Below are 24,795 nucleotides of genomic sequence, written 5' to 3'. Positions count from 1 at the left end.
GTTCTTTCGTAATAGTAAGAGTTTTCCCCAGTGAAACTATCAGTATGAAAATATAGTTCTAGACTTCACTCATGAAAGGTGATTACAAAATAAGTGTATTAAGGGAAAATAATGTTTTTCCTCAGCAGTGACACTGCTGGTCATAAAGTGATAAAGTACAGACTCCAGGTAGTACTAAATGAACAATACGCCTCGGAGAGTCTATTTTGCCTTTAATTCTTAATTGGTTAATTAAAGGTTTGAATGTGAACTCGTATGTAACCATGATGATCGACGGCTGAATAACTGATGACCCTCCAGGTCATGTGTAGTGAGGTAACATTCTGTCACCCCTTGGCCTTTCGGCTGGGACTGTAGCTAGCAGTCGGGATGTGGGAGTGTCTGTCCCATATAGATCTATACACATAATGCCCGCTCTCCCTCCAGGAGACTCTGGTTACAAAGTGATACCACGATGAAGTGTCGTATCGAGAAGTAGTATGTCACATTCGGTTTATAGTATTCAAAAGGTTGTATAGTATGTCATAGTGTAGTGATGTTTTCTCTTTACTAGTATATAGTATGTTTCTGTATAGTGTATAGTATGTTCTCTTGTATAGTGTATAGTATGTTTTGTTTCTCACTGTAGTACTCATGTAGCGACTCGTAAATGTACCGACTCTTGTATGTATCTTTGTAATAGTAGTAGCGAGTAGTAATCCCTTAACTATACATATTATAGTTAAATAGTAATGTGGTTTGTATGCCTTCGTTACACAAAGGCATTGAACTGAAGTGAAAGCTTTTATATCCAACACATATGTATATGATATATAACTAAGAGTTCAATGACATTCGGACAAATAACAGGATACCCTAAGTCCACAACCAAACAAGGAACAGGAAATAAGGTGAGTTATCAGTCCTAAGTCCTTCAAGTCTTGCTTATATAAATATATTAGTGTAGATATGAGTTTGAAAACAATGCAAGTTTAAAAGAGTTTGGAAACAATTTTAGTATCTAAAAGTTTAATAAAAGGTTTTAAAACGCTTGAAAACCATAATTTTGATAGTAACTTAAAAGTAGTAGTAAATCTTTCTGTTTGTTCTAGTCATTAATCACATGTGATTAAAGCAATAACTAGAATATTTCAACTTGTATTCCCCCCCCCCCCATAAAAGCATTTATAATCATTTCAAAGGTTGATTAAGGGGTATGAACTCACCTGAAAATGAGTGATGAGAATGTAAGATCGGAAAAGGATGCTAAGTGTCAAGTGAAATCCTGAGCACACGTACGGATCCTATTTAGCATATAATGACATGTATATGCATCTGATTAGTGTTTAGACAACCAGTTAAGCAAGTAGGGACACCCTAGGACATGGAAAACACCTTGCTTCAAGTGTTAGAAGCACATAGGGTTTCACCTAAGGGTTGTTGGGCCTCTTATTGGATTTTACGGCCCAAATGGTAAAGCCCATGAGTTTACGGCCCATGGTGTTTACGGCCCATGGTGTTTACTTTGTAAACTCATGTCTTCATGCTTCATTTTTGTATGTTTAAGGTCCTACAAGTTTCCAGGAAGGGTTCTAGACTAAAGACCAAGCCTTATGAAGAAGTTAGGGACCATATGCACACAACATTAGGGTTTACGGCCAAGGGAGATTGCCTTGGCCGTAAACTCTCTTCTGGGCACGATTTCTTGGTGTTCAAATAGTGTTTCTAGTATATAACAAGCTAGGGGTAGTGTACTTACGTAGTAGAAGCTTGAGAGAGTGGTTAGAACCCAAAACACTAGTGTGTGTTCTTGGTGTTCTTGGTGAAATGAAGAACACTTGAAGATCTACCCAAAAGAAGAGATTTCATGGATGAAATCAAGGGTGAATCAAGAAGAAATATGTATTAACTCGTTTATGGAAGGATTCACTTACCGGTTTGAAGATTTGGAGCAAAAAAATTCAAGATCCTTGAGAGAGAATTCGAGTTCTAGGCTTGGAGAAGTGAAAAATGGCTGAAAATGACTAAGGGTCGAATATATATGAGGGAGTTTACAGCCAGCCTGAGTTTACGGCCGTAAAACCATGACCTTGGCCATAAACTCCTCTTTTGAGGGTTTATGGCAAGGTTGATGGTTTACAACCCCTATTGGCACTTCCATTCACTTATTCCCTTAATGTACTAAGCCCGGAATGTTCAAACGGTCTCTAATTAGTGCTAAAAGTTAGTAGAAACGAGTCTAACTTTTGATTGGATTGAATGGTGTGTACAAGATTGAAATTTCGGGTTGTCACAATATGAAATTCACATCTTTTGTCCACAAAAGGGATCCTTTCACAAAATGGCGTCCAATGTTCCAACTTCTTCTAATGCAGCAAATTCGTCAAATGCGCCAGCTGCAACAAATGGTACATCTACATGGACGACAATAGAGGTGTTGGTCCTAACACAAAGCTGTATTACCGTTTACGAGGGTCTACCAGTATTGGATCCCCCTCATTGCCTTGTTGGTGATGAATGGTCCAGCCTAATAGCTTTGTTTAATCATGAGGTGGGATAAGGACAAGAGCGGCTAAAACCCGAGATTGTTAGTAAATGGATGGATTTAAAGACTAAAGTCGCATGGTTCAATCGATGCTACAATTATGAGAAAATGTGACGCTCTCATGCAGACGATGAAGAACTTTTTGAAGACGTGAACGGATATTACTTGTGCGAGTTTGATGGAAATGATTCGAGTATACGGACGTTTGGAATCTCGTTAAAAATAAACATTTTTTCATGTAGACGACTCTTTTATTTGTAATGTTTTATGTTATATGTAATGTTTTTTTTTCTGTTATTTGTTAGTAAATGGATGGATTTAATGTTTTTTTTGTTTGAATGTATCGTAATATTTGTTGGTGCATTATGTTTCAAAAATTAAAGGATAAATAACATAATAAAAATGCAAATAAAAACTCAACCATATTACATATAAATAAAGTCATACAACCGCAATACAAAACGCAATACTAGTTAAAAATACGGGAGATTTTTCAAAATATTCCAAGGGGCTTCATAATCAAAAATCTCTCCATTGCTAATGGATTTGTATTCTTCTTTAGCCGCCTCCACGATGTCTTCCTCAATATCATTCACATGTGTGCCATCAATCTTCTTATAAAGATCGTTGAATAACACAACTTCTGTTTTCAATTCATAACATTTTGCTGCTATATCAAGCGTGCTGCGATGGTTTTCTAAGGTGGTTTCAGCGTCAGTGTTGAAGGTATTGGCTAAAATGACCCAAAACATTGTATCATCCAAACTGCTGTTCTCGTAGACATTAATATATATGCACGAGTTAGAAGCAAATACTCCTCAGTGGTTCATGGGTTTGAAGCAATTGTAAAAGATACAAAGTAGATGAAGTGATATAGATTAGATGAAATGATACACATTTTTTAGTCATTTTATAGTGAAATGACAGTCCGAAAAAGTGACTTGGCAGTCCATGAAACAAATATAATAACAAAAATAAATAAAACACATATTTGTATTAAACAAAATTACTAAAAACAGGTATTTCGTATTAATATATACAAAGCTCCTAAAATCAAGTTATATAGTATCCCAAATAATATTTGCCATCCTATTTCTGTAGAGAAATCCCGCATCTCTACGTAGCTTAACAATCTTCACCTGTACCCCTGAAACAATCATTTCCATAAATATGCATACGAATACTCCACAATCCCCTCTATCTTCAATATATTCCTGATGTGGCGCGTCTATAGTATCAACAAACTGAATAGTTGCCTTGGCTTTGTGTCCATCGGGGAAATCGTTCCAGTAGTCAATCACATCTAGCTCTGAGATAATACTATCCTTAAAACTTGTGAATTCTCCACCAGTCAAGTACTTTGAGAAGAAATTCATAGATCATGCTGAATCATAAATGTGTACTTTCCAGGTATTTAAATGTAGCACTGCCAAAAACCAATGGACACCAAGAACATTTATAGGGAATAGAACCTGCAAAAAAAATTAAATACTCGTAAATTTAGTAATATTATATATATAAATAAATAATTATTAATGTATACTTTCCAGGTATTTAAATGTAGCACTAACCAATCCACATCCTTCCATTTAGGATAGCCTCCAACACCATTTGCTACATTCCTAAAAAAATGATTTTTTCCAGGTTGCAAATTGAGTTCTTGAGGGTATATCGTCCACCTTGTGTTCGTCGGCCGTCTTTCCATGAGCAAGGCACTCCATATCGCAATATGTTGTACATTTTAAGATAAAAATGTTACAACTATTTATATAAATTATCGTCTAAAAAATAGTTAAAATTTAACGAATGTTATTGAAGAAATTAACTACCCAGAGTCAGTAACTGCAAGTAACCTTGACCAAAACTCCACATCCAGTGGGAGTATATGCAGCTTGTGTTTAGTGTTGAGGTTGGAAGATATCATATTCCATTCTTTCCAAAAACCCAACATACTACTAGCATAAAGACTGTCTAATAGGAGATGATTTGAAACATCATTACTCTGTTCATTCACAATGTCTTCAATTGCTTTTTCAGGACTCTCCACGCCTTTTTTCCTTGGTTTGGTGATTTTCTTCACTTTTGGTGTGGATTGCATCTAAAACATTAAATTGTTAAATAATTATCAATAACGTAATATTTTATAAATACACCAAATTAAAATATGAGTTTTGTACCACTGTGAACGGCGTCCGCTAATACCATGGAACACCTCGTTTTCGTTGCGGCCTAACAATAGGAGTCACTGTTTTTTTCTGATGTTCACCCATGTCCGGTGACGGCTCAACATTCGTAGGTGTACGCCCAACTTCCCCCTCCAAACCATGAGTAGATATATCATCATAGTCCAACTGTGTACCATGGTAATCTGTTTCTTCCTCCTCTTCATTTACCATGTCCTCCTCCTCTCCAAACCCTGTATATGGTTCATCTTTTTTCTGTAATACACGGTCTACTTTAGAAAATAATTCAGCCATAACGCCTAGTAGACGCTTCACTAATGCCTTTGTGCTCGTCTTCTTCTTCTTTACCGACCTTATTGATGTGTCGCTTGACATATAAGTTCTTTCTACTTCAGGATGTTGCGAGGAATAAGCATTTGTGGCAGATTCAGTCGAAGATGTTTCCGACTTGTACTTCTTTCTTCGAGGAGGCAAGGCAACAATAGGTGGAATCTGTTGCCGTGGGGGAGACTCTTCATGGGTAAGAATTACATGGCGAATATAAAACAGCAACATGAGCTCCGTCGCGTTTTCCACGACAGAAATAGGTTGGTTGTTAGGCTGCAAAAATAAGATTCTTAGTTTAACATGAAAAAAACATTGGAATTTGTAATTATATCTAATCCTTAATATAATATAAAAAGCATACCAAAGACACGTTGATTATTCGACGACGTTGAAGCCAAGATAACAGTGTTTTACTTCTCCACGACCTCATCCGTGACAATTCTGTCGGCGTGCGTATATAAAACTGGGGTACCTCTGGGAACGTCTCCAAATCCATATCTATGGAAAAAAAAAGGTAAGTATCATGCTATTATAGTATAAAAATGAAAGTAGAACGATATTATATACTACAAACCGAAGTACAATGTTATTATCGTATAAAAAATAAAAGTATGATAACTATTTAAATGCATTAGAAACTAACCTTGAACGGAAGCATAAAACCGGCAACGGTATACTTGTGTACTTTCTTGGATTCGGGATTGGTCTGCTTGAATATTCTAAAATTTTCAATTTTCTCAAACATTCAACACATCAACCCCGAAGTATAGGTCCAGAAATACGTACCCTATGCAAACCTGAATTTTTCAATTTATTTATTCTGCTAACTATCCCTATTGATGGTCTTGGCCAACATATGTCTCATGTGGAGTACTGAACTATCCTTCGCTACCGCCTCATGATTCCCCTATTCCTAATTGACGAGATATGCCCAGTTTGCCGCAAGGCATGTTTGGATACCTTTGGTGAACACGCGGTTCATTGTAGAGAGCTCCCTGGTTTCAAGTACAGACATGATGTGGTTCGAGATGTTCTCTTTGATGCTTGTCGGCGTACTGGTATTTCTGTGAAGAAAGAAGCGCCAATGAAGTTTTTGACGGACCCGCAAGATGGAAGGTCCACACTTAGACCGGCTGACATTTTGGTCTTTGGATGGATAGGAGGGAAGCATGCGTGCATGGATCTTACTGGGGTCTCTCCTCTCGTTGGTTTGGGAAGCGGGGGTTTCACAGCAGGGCATGCCGCTTTGAAAGCCGATGCGTGCAAAGTGGTAAAGCACGAGAATGCATGTATAGAAAATCAACATGTGTAACCTTTTGCATTCGATACATTTGGTTTTCTCGCACCAGAGGCGGTGGAGCTCCTCAATAGAGTCCAACGGGTCATGCATTCTAATGTCATATCTCCTAGATCCAAAAATGTTGTTTTCAAAAGAATTGGTTTTGCCATCCAGAAAGGGCTAGCGGTGCAGCTTATTGCCCGTTTGCCTTCAATCGATATGTATTAAACTATTATAATTAATATGTAATGAAAGAAACACTTTATTATAATTAGGTATTATTGTATTTATACACAATCTTTAAATGTAATACCTGTTCCAATCATCTATATTATCAGCAAGCTTGTATACTGTCGCGTGAATGCCCGTTTTAACGTCCCGTCCATGGAGACCTTGCAACATAAAAACAAGCTGGATAAGCATTACAACATCTTCATCTTGAAGTGACAAATAATTCAGAGACATAATGTAGTCTTCTAAATCTTTCAGCATCAAAACTTGCATCAGAAATGTCTGGGAACAACCGAGCACAAAGATTTGAATTTGACCGGCCTTTTTCGTCATGTAGTAAATCCACATAAGGACCAACTCTTAAACCACAAATCAAAATATATTTAGTTTCACCAAAATCCAACTGTATCTCCTGTATCTCAAAAAGAAACCTCCCCATTTCAAACACTTGTTGAGAGCTTACTTCATGCAATATCATCAAATGCACAAGTAAGGGGTTACCATGGGGGACATGCATTCCTAAGAATCTTCCAAACGGCGAAGCTTCAAATAATACTCGTTGCGATTGTGTTAGACGTGGAAAATAGTCTTTAATAATCGTACCCACCATGCCTTTTAAAGTTAAATCTGCTTTTTGATTGAGATTATCGTGCTACAAAACATATACATTTAATTTCATATAAAAGGTTAGTAATTGAAAATAAAAAACAAGGTTTTCAAAATTACTTTCTAATTCGGTTTATGAAATAAATAGCAATGCACTTTTTATATAATAATAAATAGTTCATATAAAAGGACAGAAAAAAGGTGAAAAAAGCCATTTTAGGTCGTTCCGTGGAGGCTACAGGTCATTCCGTGGAGACCTCTCTACGGAGTGGCCTAAAGCTCCGCGGAGAATCATTTTTGGTCGTTTAATTCAATCCGCGGAGGCAATACATCAATCCGCGGAGGACCCTCTACGGAATGACGTACATCTCCGCGGAATGGATCTTCCCAAAATTCGAATGGCCTATTAATCCTAACATATACCAAATCAAAATCTGTATATATTCACGGTAATCAATTCGATTTTCGTAACATTTAAATCATATATATATATATATATATATATATATATATACACACACACACACACATACAATACGACATTAATCAAAAGAGGGGAATGTGAGAAATACCCGGGTGTCGTATCCATCGGTGAAAATATTGGGGAAATTGCCCTCCATTGGTGCAAGCTTTCGCCGGAAAATGACATCGTTTGATGTCGTTGTCGCCGAATTTGAAGTTGTCGCCGAAAAAAAATCGTGTTTGAAGTCGTCACGGATAGAAGGTTGAAGTCGAAGAGGAATCGGGGGGCAATGGGGGACCAAAGAGGGGACCATTTTGTCAAAGAGGAGAGGGGTGAAATTACGAAAATACCCCCTGTCCGTGGAGATTTCTTCGTTCTACAGAGCCTAGGGTTGTGAATGGGTCGGTTTGGGTCGGTTTTGGACCCCAACCCAACCCAACCCGTAAATGATCGGTTTCTGGTTTTCAGAACCCAATAGGATCGGTTTCTCGGTTTCTGATATCGGTTTGGGCGGTTTCTTGGGTTTAACCCATACACTTACGGTTTCTGGGTTTAAACCCATTTTCCAGAAATGGAGCAATAAGTTATATAATTCAAAAAACACCTAATTGAAGTTAAATACTTCAAAACACATGAGTTTTACAACCAAATTGTCTATTACAACCAAACACACAATCAAACTAAAACACAAAGTCCGAAATTGTCGATTAGACGATTACAACCAAACACACAATCAAACTAAAACACAAAGTCCGTAATAGTAAAATAGTCGATTACAACCAAAACATGCAAACACGAATCTTCAGTCCACATCCATGTAAATCTCTTCACCAATTCCCCATTCATCTACAAACCAAAAAACATTAGTATTGATCAATGATTATTGAGTAATAAACTTGTGTAAAAGTATAAAATTATAATAATTGAGTTACAAACCTTTAAAATTCAAGTAAAATCCTCATCCATGCAACTCCCTTGACCACACCCCAATTCCTTTACAAACACAAAACAATAGTATGTAATTAATTAATTATAAACAAACCCAAGATACTCTATGACCACCACCCTTATTATCTGCAACTTTTTCATTATCTCCTTCATCAACATCAAGATCAACATCAACAATTTGTGGAGCATCAACATCAACAGTTTGTGCATCTAGTTGAGACCTTTCCATCTACATAGAAAAAAAACAATCAACAATCCATATGTAAACCAAAAGATTTCAGGAAATAAGAAGCTTCAATTCAACAATCTATATGCAAACCATAAGATTCACAGCTTTCAAAATAATATTACAATATTTCAACAATATTTATCTACATTTCACAGCAAGATTTCAAGCAAAATCTAACAAAAACCCTTGATTATTTTGATAGCAGTAAAAATAATAAGATTAATAACAATAAACTGAATAATGATGATAATAATAATAATAATAATAATAATAATAACAAAAGGAAACTGATAAAGTAAATGTACCAAGCAATAAACATTTTGGAACCACATTTGCAGTTTCCTCTAAACAAAATGCAATGCATCAAATTGATACAAAATCTATGGCCACAAACCACCATGATTATTGTATCGCTGAACACACATATCTTGATGATTTACCAACAATTTCTAGAATTCTTAAATGCTTGGAACTCCAAGACACAAAAAAACGAACATAAATCAGAAAAAAACGAACCAAACAGCAACTCAACAAGTGAAATTCAGAACATAAACACAACATTCTACATGAAATCATAAAAATTACGAAGAACATAAACATGAAATCAGAAAGAAAAAAAACGAATCAAATTACACAAAACTAAACGAGGAACGAACTGTATTTGACGATTCAGAGGCGTTGCAGGTCTTGTTGGTGGCGCCGGAGGTTTGGGGTTCCGTTACTGGTCTGTGTGTCAACTGTCGATTATCGTCGGAGGCTCGGAGCCTCAGATGTGTGCGAGCGGCTGAGCGTCGGAGATCCTTGACTCTTCAGTGGGATGCGGGAATGCGAGTAGGGCAAAACGAAAACAGGTTCAAAATGAGTAAATGACCTAGGCTTCTTTTATTTATTTTTATTTTTTTAATATACATATATATAAAAAATAAAATAATCAGTAAAAAGCATCGAGTTTGCGGTTTTATTGGGTCGGTTTCTCGGTTTTTAAAGAGGGGTCAGTTTCTCGGGTTGGGTGGGTCGGTTTCTGGGTACAAACCGAAACCGAACCCGAAAACTCGATTTTTACAAATTTAAAACCTTAACCGTCGGTTTTGATTCGGTTTCGGTTTTTTCGGTTTCAGTTTCGTCGGTTTCTCGGTTTCTTGGTTCGGGTTTGCTCATCCCTAGCGGAGCCCCATAGAGGCTCCTCCGCGGAATGCGTGACTATACCCGGAAAAGTGATTTTTTGACTAAACTTTGAAATTTCCCCCCAACAAATGATTTATAGCCCGTATTTTCATAAGCCTGCCCAAAATTAATACGTATATATAATATTTAAAAAAAAAAGATCTAGGACCAAAAGCTTCAAATCACAAACAATTATGGTAAAAGTCGGAAACGGTAAAAATTTACTACTCATTTTGCTTTCTAAGCCTATTTATATAACTTGAGCCTGTTGCCTCGATTCAATTTCAATCAATCAACCAGAAAAACAATGGAGACAGAGACGACCTGCAACAATCTACCAAACTTTGTATCTTCATTCGTCGACACTTTTGTTGACTTCTGCGTCGGCGGTATATTCTTGCCGGAACCTCCGTCTCCTCCGGTTTTCCAAACTTCATTCCCTTCCCCTGAACGCCTAATAGCAATCGGTGACCTACATGGCGACCTTCTCAAATCCAAGCAAGCCCTCCGTCTCGCCGGTCTCATCGACTCCAACGACCGCTGGTCTGGTGGGTCATCTACCCTTGTCCAGGTCGGCGACGTCCTTGACCGCGGCGGTCAGGAGCTGAAAATCCTCTACTTCCTGGAGAAACTTAAACGGCAGGCTGTTAAATCGGGCGGCAATGTGATCACCATGAACGGGAACCATGAAATCATGAACGTGGATGGCGATTTCAGGTACGTGACCTTGTCTGGACTAGAAGAATTTACGAATTGGGCTGATTGGTTTTGTATCGGTAACAACATGAAGAGTTTGTGTGATGGATTAGAAAAACCTAGAGATTTGTACGAAGGGATTCCATTAAGCTTTCCTCGTGTGAAACAGGAGTACGTCAAGGGTTTTAGATCTCGGATCGCTGCATTGAGGCCTCAAGGTCCAGTGGCAACCAGGTTTCTATCAAAGAATTTGACTGTAGTGGTGGTGGGCGAATCTGTGTTCGTTCATGGGGGAATTTTGCCTGACCATGTTGTTTACGGGTTGGACAGAATCAACGAAGAGGTTAGGGATTGGATTAGTGGATTGAAAGAGAAGGTAGCTTCCAGTCTGGTGAGGGGTAGGAATTCTCTTGTTTGGTTGAGGAAATTTTCTAACGAGGTAGCTAAGGATTGTGATTGTAGCATGCTTGAGCACGTTCTTTCAACGATTCCAGGTGCTCGGAGGATGATCATGGGGCATACTATTCAAGAAGCTGGTATCAATGGAGCCTGCGATAACAGAGCAATAAGGATTGACGTCGGTATGTCTCGAGGCTGCATCAATGGGTTGCCGGAGGTGCTAGAGATTAACGAGAATTCAGGGGTGAGAATGAGAATTTTAACAGCAAATCCAAATCCGAATCCAATGTATCACAATAATAATCATGATTCTGGGGGCAAGGAAAGTATTGGTTTTTTTATCCCTCAGCAAGTGGAAGTGGAAGTTGAGGCTTAAATCAACACACCACACCACATTTGTTTGTTTCTAGTGTTAGAGGATTCCAGTTACTATTCCAATTTCCAAACAAGTAATGAATGGAATTTATTTAGATTGGAGCTTCCTTAAATAGTTGATACTTTATTTTGTCCAACTCTCTTTTATAACCCAATAAATATAAATCCATTATTAGTATGCCAAATACAAAAAATAACAATAATATCATTATTATCTATTATAGCATTCTAGTACAATTCTTTTCTTATTAAAGCGTTATACTTTTAAAAAATCTATCCAATTATAACATTCTACTTATACCTTTAACAGTGAAATTGCTTTGTGTTTAGTTGATGTTGCTATAATTGGTAGAATTTTCAAAGTACAAGTATGAATAATAACTGAAAGTAGGATGCTTTGAATAAACAAATAAATGTTTTTTCATTTAGCTCTTATTATTTATTATTCATGATGATTGAACAAGATATCAGAAACACTAGGAAGTAGGAATGAATTGAAAACAGGAGGAAAATCCAGAACCCACGGCCAATTATGTTCCCTGGCAGCCCATAAACATATGTGATTGTTTTTTCCCATATCATAAAGCGCTGTATGGATAAAGTCTGCATGAATATGCTAAGTTTAAGGTTGAATGAACCATCTGGCTACAGGTGGTGTTTCTAATGGAGAACAAACACTGTTACATTTTCTATAATCCAAGCACCCGACCAAAATAAATAACATTAAGGAGCATGTTCCAAACTGAAGTGTCTTTTTATTACCACACATCAATACATACATACATACACCCGTGTTAAAAGTAACAACATATAGATATAAAAAAAACACAAGAAATGAAATGATAAAAAGTAAAAATCACACAAATCTGTTAAATGGCTTCCTCCCGATGGAAAATGAAGAATCCACACTGAAATCCCCTACAGACCCTGGAGACTTACGGGATCCTCCTCTGGTGCTTGGAGTTGCAGGGAAAGAAAACCTCCTTTGAGATGAGACCGACATGGAGATGCTGCCCGGAGTGCCTGGCATCCTATCTTTAGGATTACTTGTTGGTCTTGCTTTAGCTTTGGCTGAAAGTGTAGGACTCATGTAGTTTGGGACTGAAAATGGTGGGCAGCTCATCAAGCTATCATCATCCTTCACTGGATAAGGAGAACCTCCTCTTGCTCTTGGTTTGGAAAATTTCATCATTCTTGATGGTGGAGGAGGAGTCATCTGTTGTCTTGTTCTTGAAGGAGCCATGGACCTTGTTGATGGTGATGATGATGATGATGATGGTCTAATCGCTTGCTTCTGCCGCCCAAGGCTTGACTGAGGACTTGGTGTCGTCAGTTGATGATTCTCTACAGCAGATTGGCTATTCAAAGGCAGTTGACGCTCTAACCAGTTCCACCACCATGGGTATCCCATTAGAGTGTTTTGTGCTGATTTCGGTGCAGCTTTCCACAACTAAAGGAAGATTATTAGAATTTAGAGACCCAAATATTTTTCATTCATTCTCATTGTATAGAGGGTCAATGGTCAATGTTCATGGATTGGAATGCAACATAAAGCCATAAATAAACATGTTGTTGGTAGATTTATTATTGTCTGAATATGAGAGGTTCAGAGTAGCTGCTACCTCTACCTGGTGGGAATTTGCATATGCCATGGCTCTTTCTCGCTTATTCAATGCCTCCACTTTTCTGTGCAACCTTGCTTCTCTTTCCTCTTTTGTAATCAAGCTAGCATCCCAATCTTCATCACCCATCTCCAACTACATAGAATTTCCAAAATAAACAATTTTGCAGGAAAAAAAAACATGCATATAGGGAGCGCGAGACCTCTCATTCTAAACTAAATTGGTGTCAAAACAATATTACAGCAAAACCTACTACATGGTCATTAGGAACCAAGTTGTGTAGCAAAATCAATTGGCCATGATCACACACACACACACACACTAAAACAGGTAAAAAAAAAAGCAAGCATATTAGGAACCAAGTTGTGTAGCAAAATCAATTGGCCATGATCACGCACACACACACTAAAACAGGTAAAAAAAAAAGCAAGCATGGCAGTTGACAGACAAAGGCAATCAATCTTATTCTTACTTGGTTCTTGCCAACCCATGACGCTGAGGCTGAGGCTGAGGCCTTTTGTGCTTGGCATTTGAGTGCTTGTTTTTCTATTGTTTGCATTCTACGTGACTGAATCTGTGTTTGAAGCCTAACCAAGAGCTGCATCTGTTTCATGGCATTGACTGTCTGTCGCTTCACATGTTGACCTCTTACCACTCCCTGAAGCCTCACAAGACCTGTCAAACCTCTAAGCTTTCTCCTTTCCTGCATTATGTACAAATGAACTAGGGGTGAGCAAAAACCGCACCGCAACTAAAATTAACCGCATAAACCGCAACCGATAAACCGCAACCGCAATAAAAACCGATGGTGAGGTTTTCTGTTTTTCAAAAACCGCAAATTTGTGGTGCGGTGCGGTTATTAGTTTTCAAAAACCGCAAAAAAACCGCACCGCACCGCATATATTATATACAATTTTTTTAATTAATTATTAATATATTAAATATTAAAAATAAGACAAGTTTCATGGATGAAAGATGGATAAAATACTAGAAGACAAAACTATTGGTTTTTTGTTATGTTTAACTTTGAAAAATGGTGAAATTAGACAATTTAAGATATTTCTTGTTAATTACTATTAATTTCACATTTTTAAGATATTAGTTGTTTGTGATTTAAGTTAATTGTCTTATACTTTATGGTTATTTTTTATTATTACAAGTAATATGTTTGAACACTTAAAACCGTTTGAGCTCTAAACTATGGTTAAAAAGCACACAAAATAACCACACCAAATTCATGTGGTTAATAATCGCAAAACAGAAAAAACAAAACCGCACCGCAAAAATAACCGCCTAACCGCACCGGAAAAATAACCGCACCAAGCGGTTTTGAAAATGGATTAACCGCTTTTGCGGTTAGTGGTGAGGTTTTGGCTAATAACCGCACCGAACCGCACCGCGCTCACCCGTGGTACAAATCATAATCATAAATGGTCCAACTTCTCAGCAGTCGGAGACTAGAGTATGAGAGTTTCGATTTCACATGAGCTCTTTTGCAGAAACAATGATGTTGAAATGCTTACCATGTAACCTCTATAAGCAGCCTGGATCCTTGTTGCAGAAAGGTGCCGTTGTTGTAGAGTTGGTTCTGGTCTGTCACTAATAATTTTTGTTTGTTGATGAGCAACTCTAGGAGGAGGAGGAGGAGGAGGAGGAGAGGTGGCCCTTGGGCTTGGAGGAGGAGGAGGAGATTGAGGCCTTCCAGTTTGTTGTGTTTCTGATGATTGCTGGGAAAGAGTAGGAGGATGAGGATGAGCCATAAATAAATTCTGTTGGTCAACTTCCCCCAAGATTTTCTCAATACTGCTTGGCTCTCTGAAAAGGGGAATGAATGATCTGTTCCCACCTCCATGTTTCTTCAAACTTTTCTTCTCAGCCTCCTGCAACACCATTTCTTACAACGTAAGAACAATAGAATTTTTAATTAAAATCCCACAGCCCAAAATACTACTTACATTCACTGGCTTCTTCTGTTTGGAGTTTGATGATGTACAAAACCTCTTGATTGCAGAAAACCAACTCCCTCTCTTTCCCATGTTCCTAGCATTAGTTTATTTATTACCCACCAGACCCTGTAATGTAAAGCCCCAAGGAAGATAAACCGATCAACTTTTTCCCAACATGCCAAATATGAAGCCTAATACAATACTACAAGAGGAATGCAAAACCCCTCTCTCTCTCTCTCTCTCTCTCCCCAAACCATATTTTAGAATTCCATGAGATGCATGATTACGCAATCAGTACAGGAGTTGAATCACCAGGTTAGGTTATAGAAACACTAAGATCGTGGATCCAACCAATCGAATTAGTGGAATTTTGCTAGGGTTCAATGATAGAAACACCTAAACGAAGAGGTAATATATATGTAATCTAGGTTGAACTTTCCTCAAAACGTAAAATATGAAACCAATTATCTAATCGCACAACACACAAAGCAATTTCAGAATTTCTCACCTTAATTCGGAAGAATTCTCTGTTCAATTACCCGTGGGGTGGGTTTTTTTCATGCGATTTGTCCCAGACAGGAAGGATTTTCAGTTTGAACTGTGTTCGTGTTGTGTTGGGATCTTTGAGAAGAAGAAAGACTTTGTTTGTTGGGCACCACCACCACCTTTTTAAGGTGGGATGACTAATTCTTGTTTACGAAATTGAAAAAGAAAGGAAGGGTTTTAGAATTTGTTGTGCTGTTCAACCAACTTTACTACTATTTTTTTTCTTTATTTAACAACCGTTTCGGTGTCTGAATTTGCATTAGTGGTATTCATCATCATCAACTACCATTATTGTTACTTTGCGTGCGGGGTCACGGTTTCTCTCTCACCCCGACGGCGGCGCGTGGAAAAACGGAAAGAACGTGGGGGCCACAAACGTCTTTCTAAGCACTGGTGGAGCCATAATAAAAATTAAAGAAATTATCAAAATAGATATTAATTTTGTAGGTGATATATACGTAAAATCACAAAAACGATTCGTTTTATGAATATAAAAACCTTATAGTATTTTTTTTTCCATTTCATGAAAAAATAAAAGCTCAAAATTCTCTAAAAAACACTTTCAAACACATAACTTTTAGTGTTGATCATATGAATATAATAACCTTATTTTTTTCCATTTGATGAAAAAATAAAAGCTCAAAATTCTCTAAAAAAACACTTTCAAACACATAACTTTTAGTGTTGATCATAAACACCGATCCTTTTTTCAAATATTATAACATACCGAGTCTGACTATTTACTGACTACAGAGATAAGCATCGGATCGAATTCAGACCGAGAACCGATTTATTGAGAAATGGAGAACCGAAAAACGGATTGAATAACCCGGTTTCAGTTCCGGTTCAGTTCTAGAAGTAAGTGTGCTTTTTAGGATGTGTTTGGCCCGAATCGATAACCGATTTAATGAAAAATTGAGAACAAAGAACCAGACTGGATACCCCGGTTCGGTTCTGATTTTGTTTTGTTTTTTTTTTCCGACTGGGTCAAATGCATGCCCTACTAATTGCCAAGAATATGAATTTTTTTTTAGAGAAATGATGTCCGTCAAATCTTTTTTTTATAAATTATAACGTTTCAAAAGTAAAACTATTAAAAAAAACATGATTTTTTTTCTTATATTCACGGTACACATTGCGAATTGCAGGTTTAGTAATACAAATGTCAGATTCATCATACAAAAAAAATATAGGATTCTGTCATAAATTCTCTAATTTAGCCAAATGTATCTTTAATTTTACAAATACTAGCTAGAAATCCTTTTTTTATATCATATGCAAAAAAAAAAGTTCTTACTATTTTTAAAAGATTTCTCATACCTCATTTAAAAAATTCTTACACCTCAGTTGCATCATTTGAAAACTCTTTTGTCCCCACTCCCTTCCTTAGTCCACCTTTCCCACCCGCTCTAGTACACTCTCTCATCCCACAATACATAAATTCATATTTCTCATCTTTCCCACCTCTCGTAACCCATTTAATTTTTATTTTTTATAAATTAAACATTTATTACTAATGTAAAACTAAAAATTTAAAGAAAAAAAAAACATTTTTTTGATTAAAAATAAACTTGTACAAATAGAAAAACAAAAAGATAAAACAACATTTAAAAAAAAGACACGATAATTAAAATTCTTAAACTCCTAAAATAAAATTTTAAAACTCTCAACCATGTTTTGTTGCAATTTGTCGTTTCCTCTCAATCATCATTCACAGAATACATCCGGTCAAATGATCATGCAGACTGAGAAAAAAATGCATATATTGGACCTGTATCTCTCGCTCCAATAGTTGAACTTTCCATTATTTGGTTTCTCGTATAAGACATAATTTTTCATTTTGGTATCGTTTTCTCTTTTTTGCCTCCGATTTGCTTACAGTATGGATGTCGGCAATTTCATTGACGATATCAACTATTTTCTTTGGTTTTGAGGATACCGATGTCGTTTCCTTTCATTTCCATTGTCTTTGAGGTGGTGACTTAACAACATAAAACACTTCTTATTTTTTGCCGAATCTAGTTGAAAATTATGCATTTGAAGATGTTGTGTAAGCGGCAAGATGTTTTTCTTCATTCTTATGAAAAAGGCGGGGGAGTCTTCATCGGATATTTTTATGTACAACCATTTCGCGTGGGTTTTTAGAAAATCCCAAGCTTTTTCATGGAAAAGCTTTGGTGTAAATAAGTCTCAGATACTCGCTTTGTGTGGATTTTAAAATATCAACCTTAGATCTCCTGTTAGCCAGACTGTACAGCTTACAATTGTAGATATTGAAATTGTTACATTTCTTTTGCAGATCTTTCCATTTGAATTCATTTGGTGCATTGTCCAATATGAACATCCAATTTGAACATTAAAATGATATAGAATCCACTCCGAAAATACCTATGACCGTTGTTGATTTCTGCATTCCTTATCTCTAAAAGCTGTTGGAAATGATGTCCAAAGCCATTAACTGTTTGATAATATTTCTAATAATGGTATGGTCCTTTAGGTTGGTTTCATAACAAAATTAGGTATAAGGAAATGGAGAAAAATAAGTTATTAATTTATTAAGTAATTAATAAATTAATTGGAAATTATTTTGGAATTAATTAAATAGTTTTAGTTAATAAAATGGCTTGAATATTAATTAATTCCTAGAAATTAGTTGGAATAATCCAGAAGCTCCTGGAAGAGTATAGGGACGGTTTTGATATCTTAGGATAGGGACAAGACAAGTTTTGAATAAGATAAAGATACATTCTAAGAGTATGAATCCCTTGAGGATTTATTTGTTGCCTTTAAATAGACTGTTAGGATTAAAAATGTAACCACCAGAAAATTGTGACTTAGCAAAAGTACCAAAAAATGTAAATGTTATTTGTAACACTCGTTTTCCAAAATGGATCGGTTGAAGACTTAATAGGATCAAAGATGAGGATTTTTGGGAAAACCTTATGCGACAACGTGGTGTGTTGATGACCACGACGTAGCATGACATTTAAGTGAAAAGCGTGTCCGGATGGACACCACGACATTGCAAAGGGAAGCCACAACGTGGTGGCTGTTGCAGCCCAAGCCCACGAAATTTAGGGGTTTCTCCATATTTAAAGTCTCCAACTCTTGGTCTAGGTCATTTCCTTTAGCCTCCATTATCCTAACTAGAAAACCCTATCCCCCAGTTGATTGTTCTTGATGTTCATGCAATGATTTTGATGTTTGAGGCCTTAGAGTACATATTGGGAGAATAAAGTGGTGTGCTTGTTTGTTGAAAGGGTGCATATACTTCATATCTTGTATCTCCTGCATCTTGTGGAGCTTTGGAAGGTATAAAGCTTCCACCTTTACCATTCTTGTTTCTCATTTCATGCTTTGAAGTCCTTTGAAGGGATGTTTTTGGAGTTTGGGCAACTCTAGAACCTTAGACTTGTTTGGTGATTATTGTATGAAAGGCCATGAGGGAGCCCATGGCAATTACAGGTGTGTTATAAGACTACGGTTCGATCGTAGCATTCACTTGAGTTGAAATAGACCCGTTGGCTGAAATAGGCCGTTACAAGAGTGTTTGTAACATCCCAAAATTTAAGACCAAAAATTTCATTTTTAAGTTAAAGATTTATAAAACACATTTACTGAAAATGCTACCAGTGTTATCTCATATCATAAAAACTATAAGTCAAATATCTCTCAAAACATATCATAATAAAATAATGTCAGAGTACAAGTCCCAAGAGTCTCATGTGCGGAAAATCGAGTGTGTGATGTGTTGTGGTCATGCCGGCTCATTTCCCTTCGAAGTAGAGGTACCTGAAACCAAAACTGTAAACCGTAAGCACGAAGCTTAGTGAGTTCCCCATCATACCACATACCATACAATACACATACTGCATAGCATATCCGAGTGCTAGCCTACCCCTTCGGTCTCTTTCAACCGGTAACCACCTAGCATATCAGGGTGTTGGCCTACCCCTTCGGTCTCTTTCAACCGGTAATTGGCTAGCATATCAGGGTGCTGGCCTACCCCTTCGGCCCTTTCGACCGGTATCAGAGACTATTTCACCCCCTACTACTACCATATATCATGCTAATACATAAACACGTAAATCACATACTGCTTAGCATATCAGGGTGTTGGCCTACCCCTTCGGTCCTTTCGACCGGTAACGGGGTCTGTCCTACCCCTCCTACCATTATCACATAATATCATAACATACTAGCACATAAAGCATAATAGATAGTGGCATACCAGACAATTATCACAAAGACAATCATCTCTACTATATCTCCTGCTAGTGGGCCGACAATGGTGCCTTAGACCCACTTATACTGGAAGGTAACTCACCTCCAATGTCGTGAAGTAGCTGAACTGTCCTCGGCTCTAGAATCAACTCCACTCCTACACATAAAATCTCCTTTAATTACCCTTCCATACTCATGACCCCTTAAGAGTCAACTATGGTCAAAGTCCAAGTCAAAGTCAACCTTTTTGGTTGACTCAACTCGTCGAGTTAGTATATCAACTCGCTGAGTCCCATAAATCATAAATCTCTTAAATCGCGATCCAAATCATCGAGTTCTTGCACGAACTCGTCGAGTTTCTCCTATCAACAGAATCGGGGCATTTCACTACAACTCGTCCAGTTCCTCCTTGAGCTCATCGAGTTCTTCAATCTTCAAAACCCAAAAACCATGCCAACTCATTGAGTCATCTCCTAGACTCGCCGAGTTTGCTTAATAACAGAAAAGGTTGGGGGACCACGATCCAACTCGCCGAGTTGGATGAACAACTCGTCGAGTTCCCTTTACTCTAAATCCATTCAGTCACTTCCAATCGAGTTCAATGCTTCCAAACCATATATATGGTCCTCAAGGACTAAGTTACCACGTAAAGTTGCTAACTTTACGTCCATGCATGGTGTCATGAAGCTAGAAACACCAAAACTAAGCTATATAAGAGATCTAGGGCATGGAGAAGGGCCAGGGCTTGATAAAGCTGGCACTTTAAGCCTCATAAGCTCATTAGTGCCTAGATCTGAAGTCACAACTTCATGATATACTCAAATGTAACAACGTAAATTTCAAAACAATTTTTCACTTTTAAAGATATAATTTCATTCATAAATATTTTCAAATCTCAATGTATCACATATCAAATCCATAAAAACACATCCCAAGATCAAAATGTATAAAACTCTAATAGTGTGTACTGATCATGCCGGCGCCTTCCCGCGATCCTCATTGGTACCTGAAACACATAACACAAAACACTGTAAGCATAAATGCTTAGTGAGTTCCCCAAAATACCACACACAACACATATTAGCCACTCGAGGCTATAACTCTGTATGACCCTATGGTCAAAGTGTCTCAGTGGGACCCTCCAGTCCCATAACTCTGTGGACCTTCCGATCCTAACTCTGTAAACTCTGAATCATACATAGCACAGAATCACATAGATATCACATCATATAATAGCATACAACATACTCTGTCACATACTCTAATTACCACTCTAGGTAAAGTATAGTGAGAAGACTCACCTCGGATAACTCGGTAACCCTCGGACTCGGAAATACTGATCTAGCCTCCGCCTAATCACATAAAATAGTTACTCTAATCAATACGACTTTCAAAGTCTAGGCTAAACCCTCTCTAAGTTCTCTAAGAAGGGTAAAAGACCATTCTACCCCTCCAATGGCTCAAAAGTCCAAACATTGACTAAACTCTAATAGTCAACGAAGTCAACTTTGACCAGACTCGTCGAGTGCACTCGGGCGACTCGGCGAGTCCACACGGGTCCCCTCAATCTTCTAAGCCTCACTTGGCACGTCGAGTCCCTCCTCCACTCGCCGGGTCGCTCTGCAACGAATCGCGGGGCAACCCCGACTCGACTCGTCGAGCCCACTTATGAACTCGGCGAGTTGCTCCCATAACATCTCTCAAATGACCTTCTGAGGTCAGATCTGCTTTTCTAAACTATAGATCTGACCTCCCCAAGACCAATAACCACGTAAAGGTCGAAACTTGACCCACATGCAATGCACCCAATGCTTCTTTTGGTGAAATAACTACTAAAATGGCTTCCTAGGCTCATAACTCCAAAGGGGTGGCATAAAGCATAATGATAGGGACTCTCTGGACCCCTTAAGGTCCAGATCTAAGAACCATTTCACCTTGGGACCTCACACATTCCAGATTTAAGCTAAACAAGGCATAAAGAAACCCTAGGTTCAACCAAATCAACAAAAATACGAGAATAAGCATAGATTGATACCTCCAACAGCTTCCTCTGATCAAATGGAAGTAGATTCAAGCTCCCCAACTCGCCTAGCTTGACCTTCCTCCTTCCTTCTTGCTAAAATCCACAAGAAATGGTGAGCAATGGCCTCCTTTCTCACTCACAAGGCTCACAGATGCTCTGGTACTCTCAAGGACGAAGGTAGCCGCAATTAAGGGCCATAAGGTCCTTTAAATAGGGCACAGGCCCGGGGATTTAGGCTTTCAACCCACAGCGCGGACTCGTCGAGTCCACCCTTTCCGACTCGTCGAGTCCGTTCATTAATCCAGTCAGCAATCACGGTCCTACTCGACGAGTCTACGCCTCAACTCGTCGAGTCCCTCTCTTTTACTCAAAATAAATGATCAAACATAATACCTGGAAATCCGGATGTTACATCAAATCCCGAAAATGACTTCCATATGGCCCAAAAGTGACAACATACTACCCTAAATAAAGATCTAAGTAACAGAAAGCCAAGGTATACTCTTTATACCTCAAATGAGTCAGAAATGCATCTCAAACCCTGGATCTACTGGCTTCCTCTTGAATCCCCAAGCTTCTCCTTCCTTCACAAGCTTCAAAATCACAAAGAATGCACAAAATGGCTCAAAACTATCCAAAAGTGGATTAGGGTTTCTTGGCTAAGGTTTGGGACGATGGAGGTTGTAAAGGAGGCCAGCCTTTGGAGGTTAAGGTGATTAAATAGGGTGCTAAACCCTGAAAATTAGGGTTTCATTCTGACAGCCCTACTCGTCGAGTTGAGGGTCTCGACTCGACGAGTAGACTTTAAATCACGCGTCCAAATTCCATTCCTACTCGACGAGTTTGGGGCCTCCAACTCGTCGAGTTCCTGTACAAAAATGAATAAACTGATTTAAAATACATACCAGGAAACGGGCGTTACAAATCTCCCCCACTTATTTTAGACTTCGTCCTCAAAGTCTGCTGCGTCTAGAAATAGCTCTGGGTAGTGATCCCTCATCTCATCCTCCGTCTCCCAAGTCCATTTCGAGCCCTTGCAGTATTGCCATTGCACCTTCAATAATATTACCCTCTTGTTCCTCAGATCCTTCGTCTTCCTGTCGAGGATGGGTACCGGTCGCTCGATGTAGTTCAGGCTATCATCTACCTGAATATCCTCTAAGGGCATCACTCCGGAGTCATCTACCAAGCACTTCTGCAGTTGGGAGACATGAAAGGTGATGTGGATCTAACTAAGCTCGGCCGGAAGATGCAGTCGATACGCAACCTTGCCCACCCGGGCTATAACCCTGAACGGTCCGATGTATCTGGGGCCCAACTTGCCTCGCTTCCTGAACCGGATGACACCTTTCCAAGGTGACACCTTCAGGAGGACCACATCTCCTACCTGAAACTCTAGGTCTGATCGTCGTCTGTCGGCGTAGCTCTTCTGCCGACTCTGGGCCGTCTGGAGTCTACTCCAGACCTGTTGGATCCTCTCTGTCGTCTTGAGTACCACTTCGGTACTCCCCATAACCCTCTGTCCAACCTCACCCCAGCATATCAGGGTTCTGCACTTCCTCCCATAAATCGTCTCGAAGGGAGGACGGTTGATGCTAGCATGGTAGCTATTGTTGTAGGAAAACTTTGCAAAGGGAAGGTAGGTATCCCAACTACCACCGAAGTCTAAAAATCACGCATGTAACATATCCTGCAGGGTCTGGATGGTCCGCTCACTTTGACCATTCGTCTGCGGGTGAAAAGTCATGCTAAAGTGCAGAAGAGTACCCAACTCGTTATGAAACTTCTTCCATAATCTGGAAGTGAACCGTACGTCTCGGTCAGAAATCACGGAAATTGGCACTTCGTGTCGAGTTACTACCTCTCTGATGTAGATGTCAGCCAGCTTCCCGGCCGAAATACTCTCCTGGATAGGGATGAAATGTGCACTCTTGGTCAGCCGATCCATGATGACCCAAATCGAATCCACTCCCCCTGCGGTTTTGGGAAGCTTCGTGATAAAATCCATAGTAATATCCTCCCATTTCCACATAGGGATATCCAACGGCTGTGTCTTGCCGTGAGGTCTCTGGTGTTTGGCCTTGACCTTCCTGCAGGTCAAGCACCTCTCAACGTACCAGACTACATCCCGCATCATGCAGGGCCACCAGTAATCAGGACGAATATCTCTGTACATCTTCATCGCCCTGGGATGGATAGAAAACCTGGATTTGTGTGCCTCCTCCATCAAAACCTGGCGCACACCTACATGATATGGAACCCACACTCTACGGTGGAGTTTCAACAACCCATGGCTATCATAGTCGAAGGAGAAAACCTGACCCACGATACGCTCACTCTTCCGGTGTTCCTCCTTCATAGCCTCCTGCTGGGCCTCCCAGATCTGCTCCAAAAGCGGAGTCACTACTGTTATCCTCAGACAGATGACTCTGATCAGGGTTGCGAATGCCTTGCAGCTAAGTGCATCGGCCACCACATTGGCCTTCCCCGGGTGGTAGAGGATCTCACAGTCGTAGTCCTTCACCACATCTAACCATCAGCGCTTCCGCATGTTCAGATTCGGCTGATCCATGAGGTACCTCAAGCTCTTGTGATCCGTGTAAATGATACAACGGATCCCATAGAGGTAATGTCTCCAAATCTTGAGGGCGAAAACAACCGGCCCAACTCTAGGTCGTACGTCGGGTAGTTTGCCTTGTGAGGCTTCAGCTGCCTCGATGCGTTGGCGATGATGTGCCCCCTCTGCATCAGCAATGCGCCCAAACCCGAGATGGACGCATCACAGTTTACCACGAAGTCATCAATGCCCTATGGCAGGGCTAAGATCGGCGCCTCGCACAACCTCTGCCTCAAAGTCTCGAACGCTGCCTGCTGCTCAGGCCCCCAACGAAAAACAATCGCCTTCTTCATCAGCCGGGTCAGGGGTACAACTATCTTGGAGAAATCCTGAATGAATCTCCGATAATAGTCTGCTAATCCAAGGAAACTCTGAATCTCAGATGGCGACTTC

At 39.0% G+C, this 24,795-nt stretch overlaps 2 protein-coding genes and 1 long non-coding RNA gene across 4 annotated transcripts; 1 reads left to right on the top strand and 2 right to left on the bottom strand.

Moving 5' to 3' along the window:
• Positions 1-8,250: 8,250 nt before the first annotated feature.
• Positions 8,251-8,607, bottom strand: LOC145119398 (uncharacterized). Its single transcript, XR_013713837.1, has 2 exons — positions 8,550-8,607; positions 8,251-8,459 (listed from the first exon to the last, which is right to left on the bottom strand). It is a non-coding gene; the product is annotated as an uncharacterized LOC145119398 (long non-coding RNA).
• A 1,601-nt stretch (positions 8,608-10,208) lies between these two features.
• Positions 10,209-11,537, top strand: LOC145121188 (shewanella-like protein phosphatase 2). The gene has a single exon (XM_079056977.1). The coding sequence runs from the start codon at positions 10,262-10,264 to the stop codon at positions 11,423-11,425; it is 1,164 nt and encodes a 387-aa protein (XP_078913103.1). The 5' UTR covers positions 10,209-10,261; the 3' UTR covers positions 11,426-11,537.
• Positions 11,538-12,157: 620 nt separating this feature from the next.
• LOC145119793 (protein IQ-DOMAIN 13-like) lies at positions 12,158-15,782 on the bottom strand. 2 transcript variants are annotated; one of them, XM_079055535.1, is made up of 6 exons: positions 15,501-15,782; positions 15,002-15,118; positions 14,570-14,926; positions 13,519-13,749; positions 13,047-13,181; positions 12,158-12,874 (listed from the first exon to the last, which is right to left on the bottom strand). In XM_079055535.1, the coding sequence occupies exons 2-6, from the start codon at positions 15,080-15,082 to the stop codon at positions 12,281-12,283; spliced, it is 1,398 nt and encodes a 465-aa protein (XP_078911661.1). In that variant the 5' UTR covers positions 15,083-15,118; positions 15,501-15,782; the 3' UTR covers positions 12,158-12,280. The 2 variants fall into 2 exon arrangements, with proteins under 2 accessions (XP_078911661.1, XP_078911662.1); XM_079055536.1 differs by having other exon boundaries at positions 13,053-13,181; positions 15,501-15,781.
• Between the last annotated feature and the right edge of the window lie 9,013 nt (positions 15,783-24,795).

Source organism: Lactuca virosa, chromosome 6 (genome assembly GCF_052849685.1).
Source record: "Lactuca virosa cultivar CGN04683 chromosome 6, Lactuca_virosa_CGN04683_v6, whole genome shotgun sequence".
NCBI lineage: Eukaryota > Viridiplantae > Streptophyta > Magnoliopsida > Asterales > Asteraceae > Lactuca > Lactuca virosa.
The sequence above is the reverse complement of the archived record's forward strand: the minus strand, read 5'-3'. Positions and strand labels throughout refer to the sequence as shown.